This window comes from Diceros bicornis, chromosome 15, assembly GCF_020826845.1.
Source record: "Diceros bicornis minor isolate mBicDic1 chromosome 15, mDicBic1.mat.cur, whole genome shotgun sequence".
NCBI lineage: Eukaryota > Metazoa > Chordata > Mammalia > Perissodactyla > Rhinocerotidae > Diceros > Diceros bicornis.
In genome coordinates this window covers 27409120-27431616 of record NC_080754.1, presented here as the reverse complement: position 1 = coordinate 27431616, position 22497 = coordinate 27409120, and the positions used below count along the sequence as shown (strand labels likewise).

At 40.3% G+C, this 22497-nt stretch overlaps 1 protein-coding gene and 1 long non-coding RNA gene across 2 annotated transcripts in view; one reads left to right on the top strand and one right to left on the bottom strand.

The window, feature by feature from the left end:
* Positions 1–1000: 1000 nt before the first annotated feature.
* Positions 1001–17258, bottom strand: LOC131414820 (uncharacterized). Its single transcript, XR_009222231.1, has 3 exons — positions 17118–17258; positions 4428–4665; positions 1001–1166 (listed from the first exon to the last, which is right to left on the bottom strand). It is a non-coding gene; the product is annotated as an uncharacterized LOC131414820 (long non-coding RNA).
* A 148-nt stretch (positions 17259–17406) lies between these two features.
* UBXN7 (UBX domain protein 7) overlaps positions 17407–22497 on the top strand; it is a 50118-nt gene continuing 45027 nt past the window's right edge. The window contains exon 1 of the mRNA XM_058556021.1: positions 17407–17511. Coding sequence (XP_058412004.1) covers positions 17439–17511 — 73 coding nt within the window. The 5' untranslated portion in view covers positions 17407–17438. The remainder of the gene's footprint in view (positions 17512–22497) is intronic.

The window sequence follows — 22497 nt, the reverse complement described above, 5'->3', positions numbered from 1 at the left end:
GGTTTTGAAAGGAGGTGGGGAGAGATTAGAGTGTACCTATCACTGGAAGGGGAGAACACCTGGGCATATTTCAGTGTCAGTAGAGAGGGTCGAGTGGAGAAGGAATGTTTTCATATACATGCCCAGGCAAAAGAAGGGCTAGGTCTTGCATAGGCGGAGAGATGGCTCCTCTGTCGTGAGACGGAAAGAGGGAACAGGATGAGTGGAGTTGTGTGTAGATTTGTGGATTTAGTGGCTACAGGTCAGTGGAGATCTTGCCTGATGGTTCCAGTTTTCCCATTCACAGTTAAGAGTGAGTGGGGAGGGTGGCTGTACAAGATTTGAGGAGAGAGAATCATAGGGACACCTCATCACCCCTTTGAATTCCCTTGGCTTTACTTGCCTCTTATTCCAGCCACTGCTACAGCAACCAGCTCTGCCTGGGCTCTGAACAGCTTCATGTGGTTACCACCACATATCACCTGACCTCAAGCCTGTGCCAGGTGTCAAGTCTGGATTGGATTTTACCCTACTTACAAATTCAGAAGTTAGCCTATTACTGTTTCACGGATGCTGGCAGAAGACCCAAGATTCCTGGGTCAGAGAAAAAGGACCTTATCACTCATGACACAACAGGAAGCCTGAGCATCATTTGGGGGTCAGTTCTCTTTGCCAAGGAGAAGAGACAAGAGAGCAGCAATACTTAACAAAGTGAAGTTGTTCTTGAACATCTATGAGAATCTTCTTGGAAGACATTTTGAAGGAGGCTGAGATCCTGTATGAAAAAGTGAGGGGTGACCTGCCAGCAAAATTTTGGTAGGTGCTAATGTGACCTCATTTGCACCTGCAGGCTGATCAGGCCTGGAACATTCAAGTTACATTTCTGAATGTCTATAGATAGTATATGGTGAGATGGCAAGACTACGGTTCTAGAATCTGATAGATGTGGGTTCCAACTTTGCTTCTAGCTGTGTAGTCCTAACCTCTCTGAGTGTTTTCTCAATTGTAAAACAGAGACAATAAGATCTTCCTCAGAGCCGTTGAGAAGATTCTTTGATATAGCATATGTGTGGTGGATAAGTGTTTGAAATATTAAACAATATTTTCACCTGTCCTCGCGTGATTTGGTCCTTCCCACAATTAGTCAGCTGAGCTATTCAACATTTATTCCTTCAGGAAAGGTTCACCTAGGAAAAAACAGAGGAATAAGAAATTGGTTCTAGGCTTTTGAGGCTCAAAATCTAGCCCCCATAGAGAACTCCACACAAGAACAATAGATTTGTAAGAATATCTGATGTTGAGTGAAGGGGATCAGAATATGCCACCCCAAAATATGCCACTTAGTATCAAGATTATTTTAAGCTGAAGACATTTGAGATTCAACAGATGCAGAAAAATAGACTTCTCGGAGCTTCCCTTATGTGATTAAAAGCAACAATTTCTAGGAAATAATGCTGCCATAAATTCCTATTCAGGGCAGATTTTTACTCCCAGAAGGGAGAACATGAATAAAACCTACCCCAAATTCCTTCTTCAGGGAAATTTTATGGCCCTGAAGGAGACAGAAAGACCACTCATACCTGTATAGACAAACGTTATTACAACTTGCTTATCTCCTGTTTGTTCTCCTGAAAACCCAACAAACTTTTATCTTTCCAAAAAGTCATTTATCTTCCTGTAAGTGCCTTTCTAACCCTTCCCCTTTACCTATTAAGATGGTATATAAGCCCCATATCCTAACCCCTCCTCTGAGTTACCCATCACTGAGTTCTCCTGCATATATGTGTGTTGCATGTGTAAATAAACTCTTTTTTTCTCCTGTTAATCTGTCTTTGTCAGTTTAATTTGCATGGCCCTAGCAACTGAACAAAGAGAGTATAGGAAAAAGTTTTTTTCCTCCCCTACGTGAGTAAGACAGGATTCCCCGTTCTCACACCAAATAATCTCTGGGCTGGTAGAGAGGGAGATACAGGGGAAGCATTACAATTTCACGTGCCATATGTGTCCCTAGAGAGGGAGACCCTGTGCCCCAGACCCCTGCATGTCTCAGAAACATGTTCAAAAACAACATGGAAACAGATCAGACAATCTTAGAGCTTCCCTTGCCCCATTGTGGGATGGAAGCAGTAGAACATTTCCTGTATGCTCAAGGGTGACACAGACATGTAGCCCAGAGGGCCTTTGGACCCAAAGGAATCCTGCAAATGGAAACAAAGGGGAACTCCATGGTGCCTGGGGGCCACTAAGCACCAGATAGACTATGCCAATATGTCAAAGATGCTGGTGTGGATAGATGACAACCAAGGACCACAGGCGTCCCCTACGGGGTCTAATGCAAGACCCCCTAGAACTTGGCACAACTCAGATAAAGCATGAGGAAACCAACTTAACTGAAACTAAATTTTGCCACACCAGATGACACGGACTCACAGTAGAAATTAAACTGAATCACAGATGAGTAAAGCTATTGTACAACTACTTCGAGTTCAAGATTAGTATCAGCTATTTGTGGGGCTAATCCAGGATGTCTTAGAATTCTGGGGTAGCTCATATCTCCTTGAAGACCGAATACTAACCCTAGACTAGGATTAGAGCAGAGTTATCCTGAGACAAAGGCCATGACCTTGTAGGAAATTTGGTGGGTAGAGCTGATGTGACCCCTCAGAAGTCTTTGCTGATTTTAGCAATACCAGTGGACAGTGATGAGACCAAGCATGAAAGAGTCCTACAGAATGATTCAATTCCCTAGACAGACACAGGGTGACTGAAAAAAGAGGGTGAAGTCACTCTTGTTAGAGTTTGCATTCATGATTAAATTTAGTAAATCAGAGACGAGTGAGGTCATTTTAATGGATTGAATTGTGCCCCCTAAAAAAAGATACATTGAAGTCCTAACCCCCAGTACCTCAGAATGTGACATTATTTGGAAATAAGGTCATTGCAGATATAATTAGTTAAGATGAGGTCATACTGAATTATGGCAGGCCCTTAATCCAATATCACTAAGTGTCCTTACAAGATGATGGCCATATAAAAACACAGAGACACATAGGAAGAATGCCATCTGATGACAGTGGCAGAGACTGGAGTTATATAGCTGTAAACCAAGGAATGTCAAAGATTGCTGGTGACACCAGAAGTTAAGAGAAAGGCATGGAACAAATTCTCCCCTAGAGCCTTCAAGAGAGCAAGATCCTACTGACACCTTGATTTTAGACTTTTAGCCTTCAGAACTGTGAGAGAGCAAAATTTTTTGTTTTAAGCAACCTAGTTTGTGGTAATTTGTTGCGGCAGCCCTAGGAAACTAACACAGTCATTATAATGCCCTTGTCTCAGGATGAATTTCTAAAAAACTGTGCCTCTTTTTAGGAAAGGAAGAGTAATTTCAATGACACCAATCTCAGTTGCCAAAGTAGAGAGGTTCTTAAAACCCTCCCCAGGGCTGGCCCAGTGGTGTAGCGGTTAAGTTCGCACGCTCTGCTTGGGCAGCCCAGGGTTTGCAGGTTTGGATCCCGGGCACAGACCTACGCATCGCTCGTCAAGCCATACTGTGGTGGCATCCCATATAAAGTAGAGGGAGATGGACATGGATGTTAGCCCAGAGCCAATCTTCCTCAGCAAAAAGAGGAGGATTGGCAACAGATGTTAGCTCAGGGCTAATCTTCCTCACCAAAAAAAATAAATAAATAAAAAATAAAACCCTTCCCAAACTGGTGCACCTCTTAATCTGCTGTAAAAATGGCCTGGATGTGTGGGAAGAAACTGAGTTTTGGAGGATGAGGCTAGTCTCTACAGCACTGTCCAGCCCCAGCACCCAGGGGAGGAATTATTTAGGAGGACCTTAAGATTGCTGCTAAAAGTTTAGAGAAGTGCAAGCATTTCTCTTTCTCTCTCACTACTTTGTAGCAAAAATGGACAATTCCTAAATTCACAAAGAGAACCTACAGCTATTAATGCAGAAGCTGTCAGGCCTTGGGGAAGACACTGTTTCAGAAGCCAGGAAATAACCACAAAGTCCCCACAATATCTAGTTTTGTTGGTACCCATTTTCCCTTTCAGGTAGATAGCCAAGGCCCTGAAATTGGCCAATATTGTCTGAGAAGGAAGATGGCAGATGGCCTGGCTGAAACATTAGGCTCCTGCTGCCTTTAAACTGAATCAGTGGCTCTGCCCTTCCTTTTGGGTGTGTGAGACCCGTCAGAGGATTCACCCAGCACAGAGGAAGGCCAGATCCCTGTGGAGTGGAGGGAATGGAACCAATATTCCAGCAGGAAGACTCTTTAGAAGATAACAAAAAGGTATCATCCACATGGATAGAGTGAGCATATCACCCTAGATCCAGGCTTACCTAAGAACACAAGGAACCCAAAGGGAATCTATTGCTGTGTACAAATTACTCCAAAAGTTAGTAATTTAAAATGACAATAAAATGATATTTATTATCTCACCTAGTTTTTGTGGGTCAGAAATTCTGAAGTGGCTTAGCTGGGTGGTTCTGGAGAGGGCTCTCATCAGGTCATAGTCAAGATGTCAGCTGGGGTTGCAATCATCAAAGACTTGACCAGGGCTGGCAACTCAGTGCTGGCTGTCGGCAGGAGGCCTCAGTTCCTTGCCACAAGGGTCTCTCCACAGAACTGCTTGAGTGTCTTCATAACATGGCAGCTAGTTTTCCCCAGAGCAAGTGGTCTAAGAGGGAACAAGGTGGAAGCTGCAATACCTTTTATGACCTTGTTTTGGAAGTCTCATGGTGTCATGTCTGCCATGTTCTTTTCATTAGAAGCCAGTCATTAAATCCGGCCCACACTAAAGAGGAGAGGAATTAGGCACCATTTTTTGAAGGGAGATTTGCCAAAGAATTTGTAGATATTTTTTAAAACCACCACAGACAGTATCATGAACATGGCCCTGAGCTGCTCTGTGAGAGAGAGTTCCTGTCTTGTGGAATCTAATTTGGGACAAATACCCAGGACTCATCGTCAGGGACTTTTGGATGAGAAGTAATTTTCTTCGCAATTATACCCTAAAACACAATTGTAGCCAATGAGAAAAATGCAGAAATCTACTAGGGGTTTCTGGGAAAGTTTTTGCTTTGCCCTTCTCCTTTCTTCCTGCCTCAGATGTGGGTGTGATGGTTGGAGCTGCATAAGCTATCTTGCAAATATGAGCAAAAGGCCAAGAGTTATCAGCCCTGACTTCATTGAACCAGCACCAGCCTGCCTACCCCTGGACATCTTGTGATGTAAGAGAAACGATTCTCTATTATTTAAGTCACTGGTATTCAAGTTTTCTGTAGTTGACAACCAAAACCATTCCTAATGCCAGACATAATAGAAAGCAGGAGAAAGAAAAAGAGTCATTCTTAGCTTTTGAATTTTAAAACCTAGGTCTCAGGGTGGTAAACAAAAGCAAAAATAACCTCAGGGTATAGGTGCTATTTGGAAGATTAATTGATGGCTATCCTACTCCTAGACTACATAAAGATTCCCTGGTCTGGAAATAATAAAAGTTAAATTGAGTTACGGAAAAATAAAATTATATTTCTTGTTACATGAGTTCGTGCACTAAGATTTATACTTACTATATGGAAAGTCTCATTTGACTGAAAATGTTATTCCTTTCTTACCTTTTGATTTCTCACTATCACTTTAAACAGTACTCATGGTCATTCTCTGAAATTTCTTTTTCTTCTAGGCTTCTTGACAGCACCACCATTCTTTCCTTTCCTGGGCTTGAAGACTCCAGGTTGTCCTTCATTTTTCCCTCTTCTTCATCTCCTATGTCTGATCTGTTATTTCTTGACTGTTTTTCCTTCTCTTTCTCTTTCTCTCTCCTCCACTTCCCTCTTCCTCTCACTCTCCTTCTCCCTCTCTCCCACTCTCTCCCCTCTCTCTTTCTCCACTTGCCTCCCTGGCTCCTTTCCTCTCCTCCCCCTTCCACCTCCCTCCCTCCTTCCTTTTGAAGCCTTCCATTACTGGGACTGTTGATGTCTTTAGTACATTAACTCCTCACCACAGTAGAGCTGCAGCTCCGGCAACGCTGATCTGTGGAGGAAGGTATTTGGATAGACTGTCCCACAGAAAACAACTGAAAATGCTGGATACTACAGTAGTCCCCTCTTATCTGTAAAGGATACGTTCCAAGACCCCCAGTGGATGCCTGAAACAACAGACAGTACCCAACCCTATATATACATCTTTTTTCCTATACATATGTACCTGTGATAGTTTGATTTATAAATTAGGCAGAATAAGTATTTAACAACAATAACTAATAATAAAATAGAACATTTATAGCAATATACTGTAATAAAAGTTACCATAGATCTTAGCAACCTCAGCACATGATTTTTTTTTTCTTTTCTTACTAAGTCGAGAATTTTCACCTTTTCACTTAATGGAAACTCTTTACGGCTTCTCTTTGGCATATCCGAATTGTCAGCATTGCTACTCTTGTGCTTTGGGGCCATTATTAAGTAAACTAAAGGTTACTTGGACACAAGCACTGCAACACTGTGACAGTCGATCTGATAAATAAGATGGCTACTAAGTGAGTAACGGGGAGGTAGCGTATACAGCGTGGATTTTGGACAAAGGGAAGATTCATGTCCCAGGCAGGGTGGAGCAGGACAGCACAGATTTTATCATGCTACTCTGAAGGGCATGCAATTTAAAACTTATGAATTGTTTATTTCTGGAATTTTCCACTTAATATTTTCAAACTGGGGAAAGCGAAACCGCAGATAACAGGGGGCTACTGTATTTTAAAACAAACCTTTTTTTTTAATAATTTAATTAATTAATTTATTTTTTCCCCCAAAGCCCCAGTAGATAGTTGTATGTCATAGCTGCACATCCCTCTAGTTGCTGCATGTGGGACGCAGCCTCAGCATGGCCAGAGAAGCGGCACGTCGATGCGCGCCCGGGATCGGAACCCGGGCCGCCAGCAGTGGAGCGTGAGCACTTAACCACTAAGCCATGGGGCCGGCCCTAAACAAAACTTCTTAAAACCACTGAAGAGCTGACAGATGATAGTAAGGAATTGTTGGGCCAAAGTCAAAGAGAAAGTGGAATCTCAAGAAGGAAAAGGGAGCACTGAAGTCTTCTTTCTTTGAGGGCCTATACCAACTCTGGTGAACTTGAACTACAATTTTACACCCCCGCGGGATGTGGTGTAAAGAAGTCAAAGGCCAGGGCCACACAAGGTGGGTATTAGTTCACTTGGGCTGCCATGACAAATACCACCGACTGGGTAGCTTAAACAACAGAAATTTATTGTCTCACAGTTGTGGAGGCTGGAAGTCCAAGATCAAGGTGTTGGCAGGTTTGGTTTAATTCTGAGGCCTCTCTCCTTGGCCCGGAGATGGCTGCCTTTTCCCTGTGTCCTCACATGGTCTTCACTCTGTGCATGAGCATCCCTGGTGTCTCCTTTGTGTCCACACTTCCTCTTCTCATAAAAACACCAGCCAGACTGGATTACAGCCCAGCCTAACGGCCTCATTTTAATTTGATCATCTCTTTAAAGGCCCTATCTCCAAATACCATCACATTCTGAGGTACTAAGGGTTAGAGCCTCAACATATGAATTTGGTGGCGAGGAGGACACAATTCAGCCCATAAAAGGAGTATAACATGAAACTCCCCATAACACTAGGACCCCTCTGGTAAGGGAGAGAAAACTAGAAATAAATAGCCCCATCACCATGGGGCTGCATGGAAATTTGCCTAAATGATGAATAATGGGGAGTGGGGGCTGTCGCTGAGAAGCTGTAGCCCCGGGCCAGCTCTCACATGTTGATTTGCAGTCCAAATTCATATCACCTGTGCGGTTCAGAAAGCCTCAAGTAAGGAGTTTAATTTAAATTGGTCCCAGTATGGTAGTGCCCCTGAGTGGCTGGCAGGAACAAAGGTAAATCCCCTCTAGATAAATGTGCCTTCATCTTAGACCTCAAAGAATTCTCATAAATAATTTTGCACAAAATAAGCACCTCATAGTAAAAAAAATAAACTAAGCACACATACAGAAACACAGGCACCACATATGAGAAGCAGTATAAACAACAGACAGAATGAACAGACATGCAAAGACTTCAGATATTAGAATTATCAGACATGGTTTAAAAAATAGCTATGATTATCATGTTTAAAGAAATAAAATACTAGTTTGAAAGCATCTGCAAGGAATAAAAAATAGTTTTTTAAAAAATAACTAACCAGGGCCGGCCCCGTGGCTTAGCGGTTAAGTGCGCGCGCTCTGCTACTGGCGGCCCGGGTTCGGATCCCGGGCGCACACAGACGTACCGCTTCTCCCGCCATGCTGAGGCCGTGTCCCACATACAGCAACTAGAAGGATGTGCAACTATGACATACAACTGTCTGCTGGGGCTTTGGGGGAGAATAAAAAAAAAAAAAGGAGGAGGATTGGCAATAGATGTTAACTCAGAGCTGGTCTTCCTCAGCAAAAAGAGGAGGATTAGCATGGATGTTAGCTCAGGGCTGATCTTCCTCACAAAAAAAAAAAAAAACTAACCAGATTTGAAATATAAACAGAACTTAATGAAATAAAAAATAAAATAATTAAAAATTTTCATGGGCTGGCTGGTGGCGTAGCAGTTAAGTGCATGTGCTCAACTGCGGTGGCCCGGGGTTCGGATGCCGGGCACACACCGACACACTGCTTGTCGAGCCGTGCTGTGGCGGCAACCCATATAAAGTGGAGGAAGATGGGCACGGATGTTAGCCCGGGGCCAGTCTTCCTCAGCAAAAAGAGGAGGATTGGTGACAGATGTTAGCTCAGGGCTAATCTTCCTCACCAAAAAAAAAAAAAAAAAATTTCGGCTATTTCATACAAGTTTCTAACATATAGAAAACTTGAAAGAACAGTATAATGAACACCTATATACTACTACCTAGATTCAACAGTTGTTAACATTTTATCGTAGCTATTTTATATATTTTTTAATGTGCTGAACCATTTAAAAGTAAGCTGCAGACATCATAATATTTTATCCCTAAATACGTTAGCATGTATCTCTGAGAAATAAGAACGCTTTTCATAACTACAATGTCATTATCACACCTAAGAAAATTAATAATTTCCTTATGGAGTCCATATTAAAATTTGGACACAGTTTGCCCAAAAATGTCTTTTATAGCTGGTTTTTTGTTTTTGTTTTTTACAAGTATGATCCAATCAAGGCAGTGCATTTGGCTGTAATGCCTTTTTACTCTCTTTTCTTCTGGAACAATCCCCCTGCCTCCAACCGCCCCCCCCACCTCCACCCATGACACTGACGTTTTGAAGAGACCAGGACAGTTGTCCTGTGAATGCCCATATTCTGGAATTGCCTGAGTGCTTCCTCATAGTGTCCTTTAACTTGTCTCTTGATCTGCCTGTACTTCTTGTGGTCTGGAAATTAGGCCTAGAAGCTGGATTAGATTCAGGGTAACAATTTTGCCCAGAATATGTCATAGGTGATGCTATGTATTTCCTAACACATCACATTAGAAATACAAAATATCAGGTTGTCTCATTCTTAGTAATATTAAGTTTGATCATTTGGTTAAGGTGATGATTGCCAGACATTTTCCCAAAATTGAAATTTAAAAATCCCTGGACAGTTTATCAGCTTCTCATAAAGTCAAACATACATTCAGCATATGACCCTGCAATTCTATACCCAGGTATTTTCCCAAGGGATGTGAAAACTTATGTTCACGCAAAAACTTATACATGAGTTTATAGCAGCTTTACTTATAATCACCCCTAACTGGAAACAACCCAAATGCCCTTCAACTGGTAAATGGATAAACAGACTTTGGTACAACTTTACAATGGAATCCTACTCAGCAATAAAAAGGAATGAAACACTGATACATACAACGACATGGATGAATCTTAAATGCATTACGCTAAGTGCAAGAATTCAGACTCAAAAGGTTACATCCTGTATAATTCCATTTATATAACATTCTGGAAATAGCAAAATCCAAAGGAACAGAAAACTCTAACCCTAAACCAAAATACGAATTTTTAAATCTCATATTGGGAGATAGAAGTTTCCAGTGACCAACATACTCTTATACCACTTTCCTGGTATGAAGGAACCTGGAAAAGTTAAACTACTCAGAAGGATTCTGGGTAACAGTAGAATCAGAATGAAGGGAAGTGGAGGAATATTTCATCACACTCAGAGTGAAGCTTTATGAATGGAGTGGATTTTGGTGATTGCCTAATTAACACCCATTCCCCTCCTTCTTTCTTCCTAAAAGCACCAGACTTAGGGAAGTATCCACCTTCCTCCACAAAGCCATATGCTCTACTAAACCAGTTATGTTTATCTCACATCCCTTGGCAGGGACGGCTTTAGGAACAGAATTGTGACTCAATTCAGCCCAATGAATTTTGAAGGAAAGTCTCCCAAGGGACATCTAGAAAATGTTTCCTTTCTCAATTGGGGGGAAAAAAAAAAAAAAAAGACCTGGCAGAAGAGAGAAATTGGCTCTTCTTCCTCTGGATGTTGTTGTATCTGAATGTGATGCTTGGAACTGTTGCAGCTATTTTGCTACCAGCTTAGGACAAAGCTCAGACAGAAGAGGGAAAGTCAAGAGAGAAGCACAGCTGGAGCTCTGTGAGACTGGGCATAGAGCCTGCCCTAACTCTTCTTATTACCTAAGCCAGCTGAGTTGGGGTTTCCTGATATAATACATATTATCCTAAACAACTCAATGCTTGTCCCACAATGTAACACTATCTTTTTGGTGGCAGTAATACGGGGCCCACATGAAAGATGCTGAAAAAAATAACTGAGATATTTTTATTCTTTGGATTTTCTTTTTACAGTTCCTGTGCATACCACTCCCCAACCTTTTTGTCAGCTCATTTTTGAATGGGTTCAAATCCCAGTCTCACACCTTACATTAGAGGCATTTCTAATTTTAATGTAGTCAAATTTATTACCTTTGCCTTTATGGTTTGTGATTTTATGTCTTCTTTAAGAAATCTTTTCTTTCCTTTTCGTGATCCACAATTTTCAGGGCTTTCCAATCACCTTGTGTTCTACATGAATGGCACCCCCTGGAGCACAAAGTACATAGCATCCCCTCAAGTTGTGCAAAGCAGTTCTACTTGGAGTCATTGACATAAGCCCCTATCTTCTCTTTTGAAAGTTATGAAGTTTTGCTATTCTTACCTAAAATCTTTAATGAATCTAATTTAAAAATAAAATAAAAATGTATCTGGTATGGGGTTGGGATCCAATTTTATTTGGTCCCCGGGCAATTGACTGGTTAGTCCACCCCTTCCTCCACTGATTTGTAATGTCACTTCTGTCACAGTGTCCATATATGTTTGTGTCTGTTTCTGGACTCTATTCTGTATCCTATTGGTCTATCCCTCACCAATACCACACAGTCTTAGTTATTATACCTTTATAATAATTCTTACTACATACAATAATATGTAGTAGGGCAGAACATCCACCTTATTCTTCTACTTCAAAAGTGTCTTAACTATTGTTGATCCTTTGTCCTTGAATTTTAAATTAAAATACTTGAGAAACTCTGTGGGATTTTGATTGGAATTACATTGAATTTATTCACTAATATATAGAAATTGGCATCTTTATAATATTGAGTCTTCTCGTACATGAATATAGAATTCTTCATTTAATGCCTATCAAATAAAGTTTTATCATTTTCTTCATAAGACCTTATACATTTTTGTTAAATCTATGCTTAAGTACTTTACATTTTTAGTTGCTATTGTGAATGGGATATTTTTTTCTTTCTTTCTTTTTTTGATGAGGAAGATTAGCTCTGAGTTAACATCTGTGCCAATCTTCCTCTATTTTGTATGGGGTTGCCACCACAGCATGGCTGACGTGTGGTGTAGGTCCATGTCCGGGATCCGAACCCCTGAACCCAGGGCCACCGAAGTGGAGCATGCCGAACCCAACCCCTATGCCTCGGGGCTGGCCCCTGAATGGGATATTTTTAAAATTACAGTTTCAAACTATTTGTTGCTCATGTATAGGAATATAGTTGTAAAAGATATATATTGGTTTTATATACAGAAATGTACCTGAACTCTTTTATTGGTTTTAAAATTTGTCTGTTGGTTCTCTTAGATTTTCTACATAAATAATCATATAGTCTAAAATAATATTTTTTTCCTTCTTTTAAAATTCTTTTATATGTTTTTGTCTTACTGCTAAGGCTAGGACTTCTAGTATATTGCTGAATAGAAGTAGTGATAGAGTGCATACTTATCTTGTTCTTGACTTTAAACGTTTTATTATTAAGTACAATGCTTTTTACTCTTGCGTTTTTGGTAAATATACTTTATTAGGTTAAGGAAGTTTCTTTCTGTACCTAGATCGTTGAGGGTTTGTTGTTGTGGTGGTGGTGGTTTTGTGAAGGAGTATTGATTTATATCATTGATTTTTCTGTATCTGATCAAGTGAATCAAATGGTTTCTCTTATTTAATTTATTCTACTATCGTGAATTACATTGAAAGATATTTTTGCTGTAAAATTATGCTTGCATTCTTGAGATAAATCCAATTAAAAAATAAATGTATTCGTGTATGTATGTACGTGTGTGTGTGTGTGTGTGCAACTGGATTTCTAAATTTTGGTTTACTTTAATATTTTTGTTTCACTTTAATATTTTTGTTTCAGTAAGCTTAAGTGAGGCTGAGCTGTCATTTACCTTTTTGTTTGGTTTTGATATTAAGGTTATGCTAGCCTCATAGAAGGAGCTATTTGTTCCTTTTCTTTCTCTGGAATAATTTGCGTAAGTTTGGGATCATCTATTTCTTAATTTTTTTGATAGAAATCATCTGTAAAATCATCTGGGTCTGCTTCTTTATTTGTGTGGTGGATTCAATTTCATTAATTGTGAGAATTCTCTAAGTAAAGTCTACTCTTTGTTGAGTCAGTTTTGGTAAATTACATTGTTCCAGGAAACTGCTATTTATCTATTTCCTAATTCATTGGGATAAAATTGTTCATAATCTCTTATTTTTAAAATCACTGCTGTATCTGCTATGTCCCTTTGGTCATTCTTAATATTGTCTGTCTTTTTCTTTTTTTCTTAATCTAATTTGTCAAAGGATTTAAATTTTACTTGTTATTTCAGAGAACCAGCTTTTGGTTTTATGGATCTTCTCTTTTGTATTTTGTTTTCTTTTATTGATTTCTGCATTTTCCCCTTCAAATTTCCCTAGGTTTACTCTTATTCCTTTATTAACTTCTTTTTTTTAAAATAATTTTATTTATTTTTTTCCCCCAAAGCCCCAGTAGATAGTTGTATGTCATAGTTGCACATCCTTCTAGTTGCTGTATGTGGGACGCAGCCTCAGCATGGCTGGAGAAGCGGTGCGTCGGTGCTCGCCCGGGATCTGAACCCGGGCCCCCAGCAGCAGAGCGCGTGCACTTAACCGCTAAGCCACGGGGCCGGCCCCTATTAACTTCTTGATTAGATGTTGAGCTACTCATTTTCTAGTCTTCCCTAATAGAACCATTTAAGATTACATATTTTTCCATTAGGTACTATGAACACTGCGTCCACAAATTTTGATACTTATTTCCATTCAGTTTTAAATATTTTCCACTTTCCATTTGTGCCTATCAACTTCCCTTTGCCCCTCCAGACCCACTCACTTCCTCTTCTCTCCACCCTGCTCTCTGCCCTACGGGCTGCCTACATCAATGGCCTGCTGGTGCCCTCTGCTCCTGGTTGGGTACTGCCAATGGGGATTCCTGGCAGGAGAGGGAAGAGAAGGAGGAGAGTGAGGTCAGGGTATTTATTTCCTTGGTCTCTTCTCTGTGAGATTGACTTAGGCTGGTTATCTCACTTGACAGAAGGTCACTGCTTCTTGAAAAGTGGCCTGCTCTACAAATAGATTCTCTCTCCTTTGGGATTCCAGTAACTCCTCTCTCTCCTTGCCCCTTTGGACCTAAAGGCTGTGACTGTTCTACTGTTGCCAGTCCCAGATCCTCCACTGTCCCTTGATTCCTATATGTCCTACCCACACCTTTAAAATTTGTTCCTTTATAAATCATTTGAGTGACTGTTACCTGCTGGGACCCTGAATGATACACCATTTTAATTTTGTCTTTGGTCCATGAATTATTTAGAAGATTGTTTTTAACTTTCCAAGTATGTAAGTTTTTTTAAAAATTATTCTTTTTAAACTAATTTCTAATATAACTGATCTATATTTAGAGAACATGTTCTATATTATAATGATTCTTTGACATTTGTTGAGACTTGCTTTGTGGTCAATTTTTATTTTGTTCCACAGGTGCTTGAATAGAATGGGTATTTTCTATACCTTTACTACTTTTACCTGAGAGAAGGGGGTTGTATAATGGTATATTTGTCACATTTCTTCACATACACTTGAGACCATATTATTAGGTGCATACGGGTTTAGAATTATTTTATCTTCCTGGTGACTTGTTCTTTCTGTTATTACTATTATAGTGACTCTCTTTATCTCTAATGATACATTTTTCTTTAAAGTCTATTTTGTCTGAAATTAATATAGCTACTCCAGCTTTCATTTCCTTAATACCACCACTGTATATCTTTTTTACCTTTCCCTTCAAATTTTCTTTATCCTTCTGTTTTAGGTATGTCTTGTGTGAACAGCATATTGTTGGATTTTTTAAAACTATGTAATCTAATTATCTGTTTTTTAAACAAAAGAAATATTGCCCTTTTAATTTACAATCAAAGTATAGTACAGTTATCTAGGGTTCAAGGGATTCGGATTCCAGGCTCTACCCTACTATTGTGTGACGTTGAACAACTCTTTCAAACTTGCTGAATCTCAGGAGAGTCATGATAAAATACAAGTGTTGAATCAGATTACCTTGAATATCCCTTCTAGCTCATTTACTCTATCATACCATTAAATTACAGTAACTTGTTACAAATTGTTTTGACACAGGGAGTCTTAAAACTAGACCTAAAATTAAAAACAAAAGCCTAGTGTAATTTGGAGAAATAATTCAAATAGTAACTGATGTTTAGCTTTGGGATATTTGCTCTGTCATCTAAAACTTTAACTTTTCATTATTCAATGTATAATATTTTTGCAGTTTAATCTTTTCTGAGGATAACCCATGTTTTTTAAATTTTATTTATTTATTTATTTCCCCCCCCCAAAGCCCCAGTAGATAGTTGTATGTCATAGTTGCACATCCTTCTAGTTGTTGTATGTGGGACGTGGCCTCAGCATGGCCAGACAAGTGGTGCGTCGGTGCGCGCCTGGGATCCGACCCCGGGCCGCCAACAGCAGAGCGTGCGCACTTAACCGCTAAGCCACGGGGCCGGCCCCCATGTTTTTTTTAAAAGACATATTTTCCATGATTTGGGGATGTATTTAAATATATTTTCTTGTTCTTCTAAAGATCTTTCATATTCTTTAATAATCCAAAAAAGCTTTGCAAGGTTGTATTATTTCCTGCCTCATTTTCTTTTAGCTTATTTTTTAATTTCTACAAAATCTTTTCTAGAGTTGTGAATGCCACAATCTTTACCACTTTTTCACAAGATTAGTCTAAACATCACATCACTATATCTGAATTCTAAGACCTTGGAAATAAACCTACAGATCTCATTGTTAGCCTTTCCATTTAATGGAGGTGCAGTAATAACTGCATCTAGTTTTTGTAGTCAATGGTGTTATACCATTTTATTTGGAGCCCAATTTTGCATGGTTGCCTGTAGTGACACAGCCTTTAGCATTAAGGCCTTTAGGAAGGAAGAAGTCACACTGTTTCTTGCTCTGGTTTTCCCCTCCTTTTTTTGCACCTCTGTGTCATTGTGAACCAAATAGCTTCCCAAATCCATGACTGGTCCCTGGGCTTCCTCAACCCACCTAGAGAACTGCAGCAACCTGGAAGGTGGTGCCAGGACCAATCTTTGTCATTTAACTGACAATAGTCTTGACCAGGAGTCTGCTTTCTTATACACCAATCATATCTTCCTGAAACTATAACCCTATAGTTACCTTGATTTGACTTGGTTATTTCTTAATCCACCCTAATAGCACATTTACTGACTCTCAGGATGGGTCAATTTTCCAGATGACTCATCCCATCTTTTACTGGGCCATTTTCCTAAGTAGATGCAAAATATGTGAGTGGGAAGTGGGAGGCTAGAACCTAAACTGAGCCTCTTTAACTTTATTCTCAAGGTGGGGGATCATCAGATTTGAGTGCATGAGTGCACCCCTATAATTGTTTAAAAAATATTTAAACTTATATAAGGAACAGACTATAATATTAATCTTAGTTTAAAAATAAGGATTAAAAAAACCCCTCAAAGCCCCCTTTCACCATCCCCCCATTGCTCTCCTCTCTAGGGCTAACCATTATCATTTTGAGTACAGCTTTCTAGTGTCCTTTCTATACCTTTCTTTCCTCTACTGTATATACATATACACATTTTCTTTTTACATAAATGACACCTCCTCCTTTTATAGGTGAGGAAATTAAGTAAGATCTTGGGAGGAGACGTGTGTTGACAAATTTATTGAAAGAAAGTGGACTGAAAAATCGTTTATTAAAACCTACTATGGGGCTGGCCCGGTGGCTAGTGGTTAAATTCGCCCCCTCCCCTTTGGCTGCCCCAGGGTTTCTGGTTTGGATGGCAGGTGTGGACTTACACACCGCTCATCAAGCCATGCTGTGGCAGCAGCCCACACACAAAATAGAGGAAGACTGGCACAGATGTTAGCTCAGCAACAATCTTCCTCAAGGAAAAAGAGGAAGATTGGCAACAGATGTTAGCTCAGGGCCAATCTTCCTCACCAAAAAAAATAAATAAAAATAAAACCTACTATGTGTCAGACTCTGCCGCCAGTGCTTTATTGGCAGGAAGGGGTCTGGTATTCTACTTCTGTTGGATGGGCCGCTGCACTAGGTTAACTAAGCAATTAGTTTAGAGGTTGGGGAGCAGGTGCGAAAGTCGCTTCAGTGCGATGATGTAGGATTAATATTTTGAGGGGAGCTGCAGGAAACCTAGCAGAGGGCTGTGGAGCTGCAAAAAGAGAAAATAAAAAACTGTCATCGGCAGTTGGGTCTGTCAGTAAAGATTGTGAAGCTGAAACGCGAAAAACCTACTACCTGCCGAGCCCGAAGCTTCCTTCGGCAACCAGGAACAGATATCGCCTCTAGGAGACTGGCCTTGGAGTTTGGAGAGGAAGGCACCAGACGTTGCAAAGAAGGATGCGGCGGCAGACAGCAACCGAGCACCCAACCGGGAGAGCAGAGAGAGCGCTCTCGGACCGGTTTGGAAGTGCGCCTGCGCCGACCGCCGCGGGGGGCGGGGGGCGGGGCGGAGCTTGGGGGCGGTCAATGAGCCTGCGCAAAGCGCGCGGCGAGGTGGGGGAGGGCGGTCCGTGTGTGTCTGTGTTGTTGTTCGGCGGCAGCGGCGGCGGCGGTAAGATGGCTGCCCACGGGGGCTCCGCTGCGTCCTCGGCGTTGAAGGGGTTAATTCAGCAGTTCACCGCCATCACCGGTAAGAGACGCGGTTACCGGAAGGTGGAGAGTGGGGTCTGGAGCGGGCGGCCGGTCCGCCCCGGGCTTCCCCTTACCTTCTTCATGCATTCCTCCCTCGGGCTTTACCCACAGCTCCGTCCTCCCTCCTGAGGAAGAGGCGACGGCGGCGTCGGGTCTCCGGGTTCAGTCGGGAGACAGCCCCCCCACGCACCCCATACCCTCGTTCTCAGTCTCCTAGTAGTGTGGAGGGAGACCCGCCCCAACCCCCTCTCAAGCCAGACCTGGGGAATGGGCCGAGCCCATCCGCCCCCGCCGGCCCGGGGACCTGGGGGCGGGAGGGGTGGGGGGCCGCACCCGGGCCACCGCCCTCCTCCTCCTTCATCTTCTTCTCTTCCTCTCTCTGCAGCCCTGGGGTGCAGTGCATCCCCTCCCCTCCTTTTTCCTTTCTTCCTCGGCCAGGTCATTCTCCCCCCGTCCCTGGCCTGCCCTTCCCCTTTCTGGGCCCCTCGGAGCCATCGCTGTGGCCCTGGCGTGTTCGGGCCCTCCCGCCTTAACGGCGAGGCTGGTGGGTTCGGCAGCGCCTTTACCGATCCCGGGGGATAGGCCGCCAGAAAGGGGGGCTGCTGAGGAGTACCTTCAAGACTGAGGTTTTAAGAGAAGAATGAAGGTGAACCCCCCCAACCTTAATAGAGAAGGCCTGGAGGAATCCTGGGTGATGTTTCCCACCTCCCCATAATAAAATCATAAAGACCGAGACGATGGCGCCGGGGCCTCCTGCTGATAAAATAGGGATGGCGGCAGAAACTTCTTTGAGAGAAAATCAGTTTCTGGGTGTCAGTATCCCCCAAACCTTCGGTTTTTCTGTTCCTTTGGACCCCTGCGAAGGGCACACGCAGATCCTCTTACCTCCTGGAGGAAAGGCCCTAAGCCATTCTATGAATTCTCTATGTCTTGTTTCTGATGGTGCTGAACTTTTTTTGCATGAGTTATTAGAGGGCGGAGCAAATGATGAAGTTCTCTGTGGAGTGATTTGAGAGAAGAGTACTCCATGTGCTTGAGTGTAATTTTGCCGTTCTAGTTTGTCATTTTGGAAGGAGGTCAGAATGTTAGTTCCCTCTCTTAGCAGATCTGTACTTTATCTGGTAATTGGTTAGATGCAGAGACATTTCTGTAACATACATAGAGTTTGACGTGCAAGATCTGGTTAACTAAAATTTTATGTTGTTTTAACCACTACAGGTTGTATGCAAGTTGCTGTTTTATAATTAAAGCTAGTTTTATTTTTTGCTCTGCAATGATAACTAGATGTTTGATGCATTATGTAGCTTGTGGGCATGAAACATCACGTCAAAGTTGGTAAAGTACAATTTGTAATAAAATTAGGGTGAAGAATGGAATGATAACTTTTCTTAATATTTTAAAACTTTTGTGTTTGGACTGTTATATTAAAGGTGTAATGCATTTCCCAGTGTCTAAGCAGATCATCACTGTTCGGAAAATTAGAAAAATACTGTGTATATAAATTAATATTGCTGCATTATGTTTATATGGAAAAGTCTTTCTAGTGAATCAGATATAGAAGTGATTATCATTATTTATCTTTTCTTTAGATTTTCTAGAGGTCTTTTAAAATGCCACCTATTTAATTTCAGTTTTTTACGCGAACCACCACCCGGTCAGGAACTCGGATTGCTTTAACCTCACATTATTTCTTCTAATGCAACATTTTTGTTACATATAGACAGAATCCAAAGAATGGTGAGATAAATGACTCACTTAATTGCTTTAATTCTGTTTTTATCTATTAGTCTACATGGCTTATTTCCTGGTCACAGGCCTGTCTATTCCTGAATCAAGTTGGAGACCCTTAGTAGACAGTGGTATCTGGAAGTCTGCAAAAGGGAAAATACCTTAGATTTTTCTTAATGTATTATGAATTTCTATTAATAATTTTTGAGTTTTTTTTTTTTTTTTTTTACAAGATAGCGATTAACTATCAGAAACATATGATTGACCCCTTTAGTCTTTTTCACATCTTAAAAAGAAATTTTGGGTCTCTGCATAAATTTTAAATTGTAGTATTTATGATAAAAAGGTACCATTTTAATATTTATTCATTGCTGGATGAATTAAACTGACCTTAAGAGCTTATGCTCTGATTTCACAAAGGTTTTACTTATCTGGAAGCTCAGCATTCTGGTAAAAGCAGTCCATTTTCAAAAATATGAGTCTTATGTTTTCTGTGGCATTTAGAAATAGAACAGAAAATTGAAAGAACTGTAAGTCTTATTTCTCACTAAATAGAACAGATCTCTTTCTATATATATATGTGGTATGAAGTAATGACTGAATTTCTTAAAAGTTATTAAAAAGATATCACAACATGAAATAATTTTGAAAAAAGGAAAAACTAATTCACTCTCACAACAGCAATATTATTTATTTCACGTTATCTTCCAATTCTTGTTTATATACTTATTTTTATTTTCTTATTTTTACATTGGCATCATAGTATACATAGTTTAGAATTCTGAAATTTTCAATTAATATTGCATCATAAATATTTTTTCCATGATCAAATTCTTTGATAAGCAAGTAGTCAAGGGAAATGATAATCTTTGAAGTAATCACATTGAGAAGCTATATACCTTTACTATTGATGCCGTTAAAAGTCATTTGAAGCTACATAGAAAACCAGTCTTATTACTTTATAGTCTATCACATTTTACAATATTACTCAGTTTGATCTCCCTTGATATTCATCATACATGGCTTTGAATGACTGCTGACTGCTTTCAGAAGTCATATCGGTTCTTAAAACATGAGGAAAGAATGTGCTGCTGGATCTGAAGGTAATTCCAGAGGAACAATGTTTTTAAATGTTTTGAACCATGGCAGTATCCTGTTAACATCAACTTGAGCTGACATCCAGCCACACATACACGAAATGCACAGATGCCGTCAGAATAATTCATGAGATGAGGGATACATAGATGCTATAGAAAAGGTAAAAACAAACAGGCAATCAGAAGGTGAGGACAAAATGTGAGGGAATAGAAAGTGGAGGCTGAGAAGAGTACAAGAGGTTGCTAGTACGTATAGAATTCCATAAAGTTTTGTGCATAGTAGGAATTCATGTACTTAATGAAATTATAGAACCTCAGTTGTAGAAGAGACCTTAGTTTAGTCTTTCTCTAAAGTTCTCTAAAGTTGAATGAATGCATATTTGTTATAGAAATCAGAAACTGTGGAGTATGTAATATTGGGTTGTGGCCAATTTCTTTTCATATTCTTTTCTGCAATACATTTCTCTTGGGTTACTATTAAAATGTGTTTAAGTTGTCTGTGTCAGAAAAGATGGTTGCAAATGTTCAAGAAATCAAAAGAAAACTCATATGGAATTTTAAGAACTATTTCCAAAGGTGATAATGACATTTGAGCAGATATTTAGGGAGTAATAAATTTTGAGTTGTGAATGGAATCTTACTAAAAAATTCAGTATTTATTGATAGACTACTCTGTGCCAGGCATGGTTCAGATCCTGGGGATACTATGCTATACTAAGACATGGTGTCTATCCTCAAAAAGTTGAAAGGCTAACGGGAATACAGACACATAAGTAGGTATTGTAATACAGTGGGAGAGTGATATGGAGCTATAATGGGGGCACAAAAGAGAGAGGTCAAGAAAGTCTTCCCAGAAGAAATAATTTCTTGGCTAAAACCTAGGGAGATGTTTCTGGCAGGAGGAACATATGCAAAGGCCTGGAAGAGAGAGGGGCAGACATAGACACATAGAGAGACAAGAAAGGGGAGACAGTAGGTTTAGGGAGTTGATGTTAATTCCAAATGAATAGAGATAGCTAGTGGGAGATGCAAAAAATGGAGCTGAAGAGATAAGTGGCTGCTAGGTTTGGAATGCCTTGTAACCCATGTTAAGAAATGTTGGCTTTATTCTGAGTGTAGTGGAGAGTCAATGAAAAGTTTTAATTAGGGTAGTGACATAATCAGATTTTGGTTTTTTAGAAAGAGCTACTTGGCTCTAGTGGAGTAAAGGTAGGCATAGAGATCAATAGAAGACTGTTGAATTAGTCCAGGAAAGACACTGGTGTCCTAAAATAAGTTAGTGGCAGAGAAGTGGACTCTGAAAGATATGAGAAGGAGTCACAGGAGTCAGAATGAAACTTAGGATTCTGTTTTGGACATCTAGGTCTATAATGGTGCTATTTGTGAAGGTATGGGATAGTAGAAGAGGTTTGGGGACGTGATGATTAGTTCAGTTTTAGGTAAGTTGCTGCCTGTGGGACTTCCAAGTGGAGCTGTTCAATAAGCAAATGAATATTTGGATGTAGAAAGAGGAGTGACATCTGAGGAATCATATTGATGGCAGTTGAAGCTATAAAAGTGGATGGCATCTTGCAGGGGAGTGTGTAGTGTAAGAAGAAAATAGGCTCCCAGACACATAGCCGAAGGGACGCTAACACTTGACAGACAGCAAAAGAGATAGTGCAGAGAGGACTTAGGAGAAACCAAAGATAGAGGAGGAAAACCAGGAGAATGTGATGGTACTCCAACATCAGGAGTACAGTAATACCTCACATATTATGTAAGCACTTTAGGAAACCAGAAATCATGGAGTATTCATAGATTTTTTTTTTGGTTGGGCCTGGAAGATGTTTTAGAAACCATCTTGACATGTTTCTGAGTTAATCAAACGAGCGACTGAAGGCCCAGAGAAGTAGTGACTTAGGGTTATATGTCTAAGTCAGTGCTTGTCAAACTTATTTGTAGGAAAGGACCTTTGTTTTTTTTTTAAATTTCCAATCTTTATGGACCAGTACTTTCGAAAAATACAATAAAAATAATTGCTTGAAAAATGAAATAAAAATAACACATACAAAATATAAGCCCAAATTCTTTTAAAAATTAAAGTGTAATTTGCATATGGGAAAAATCTACCCTTTTTAGTGTATAGTTATGAGTTTTGATAAGTGCATACAATTGTG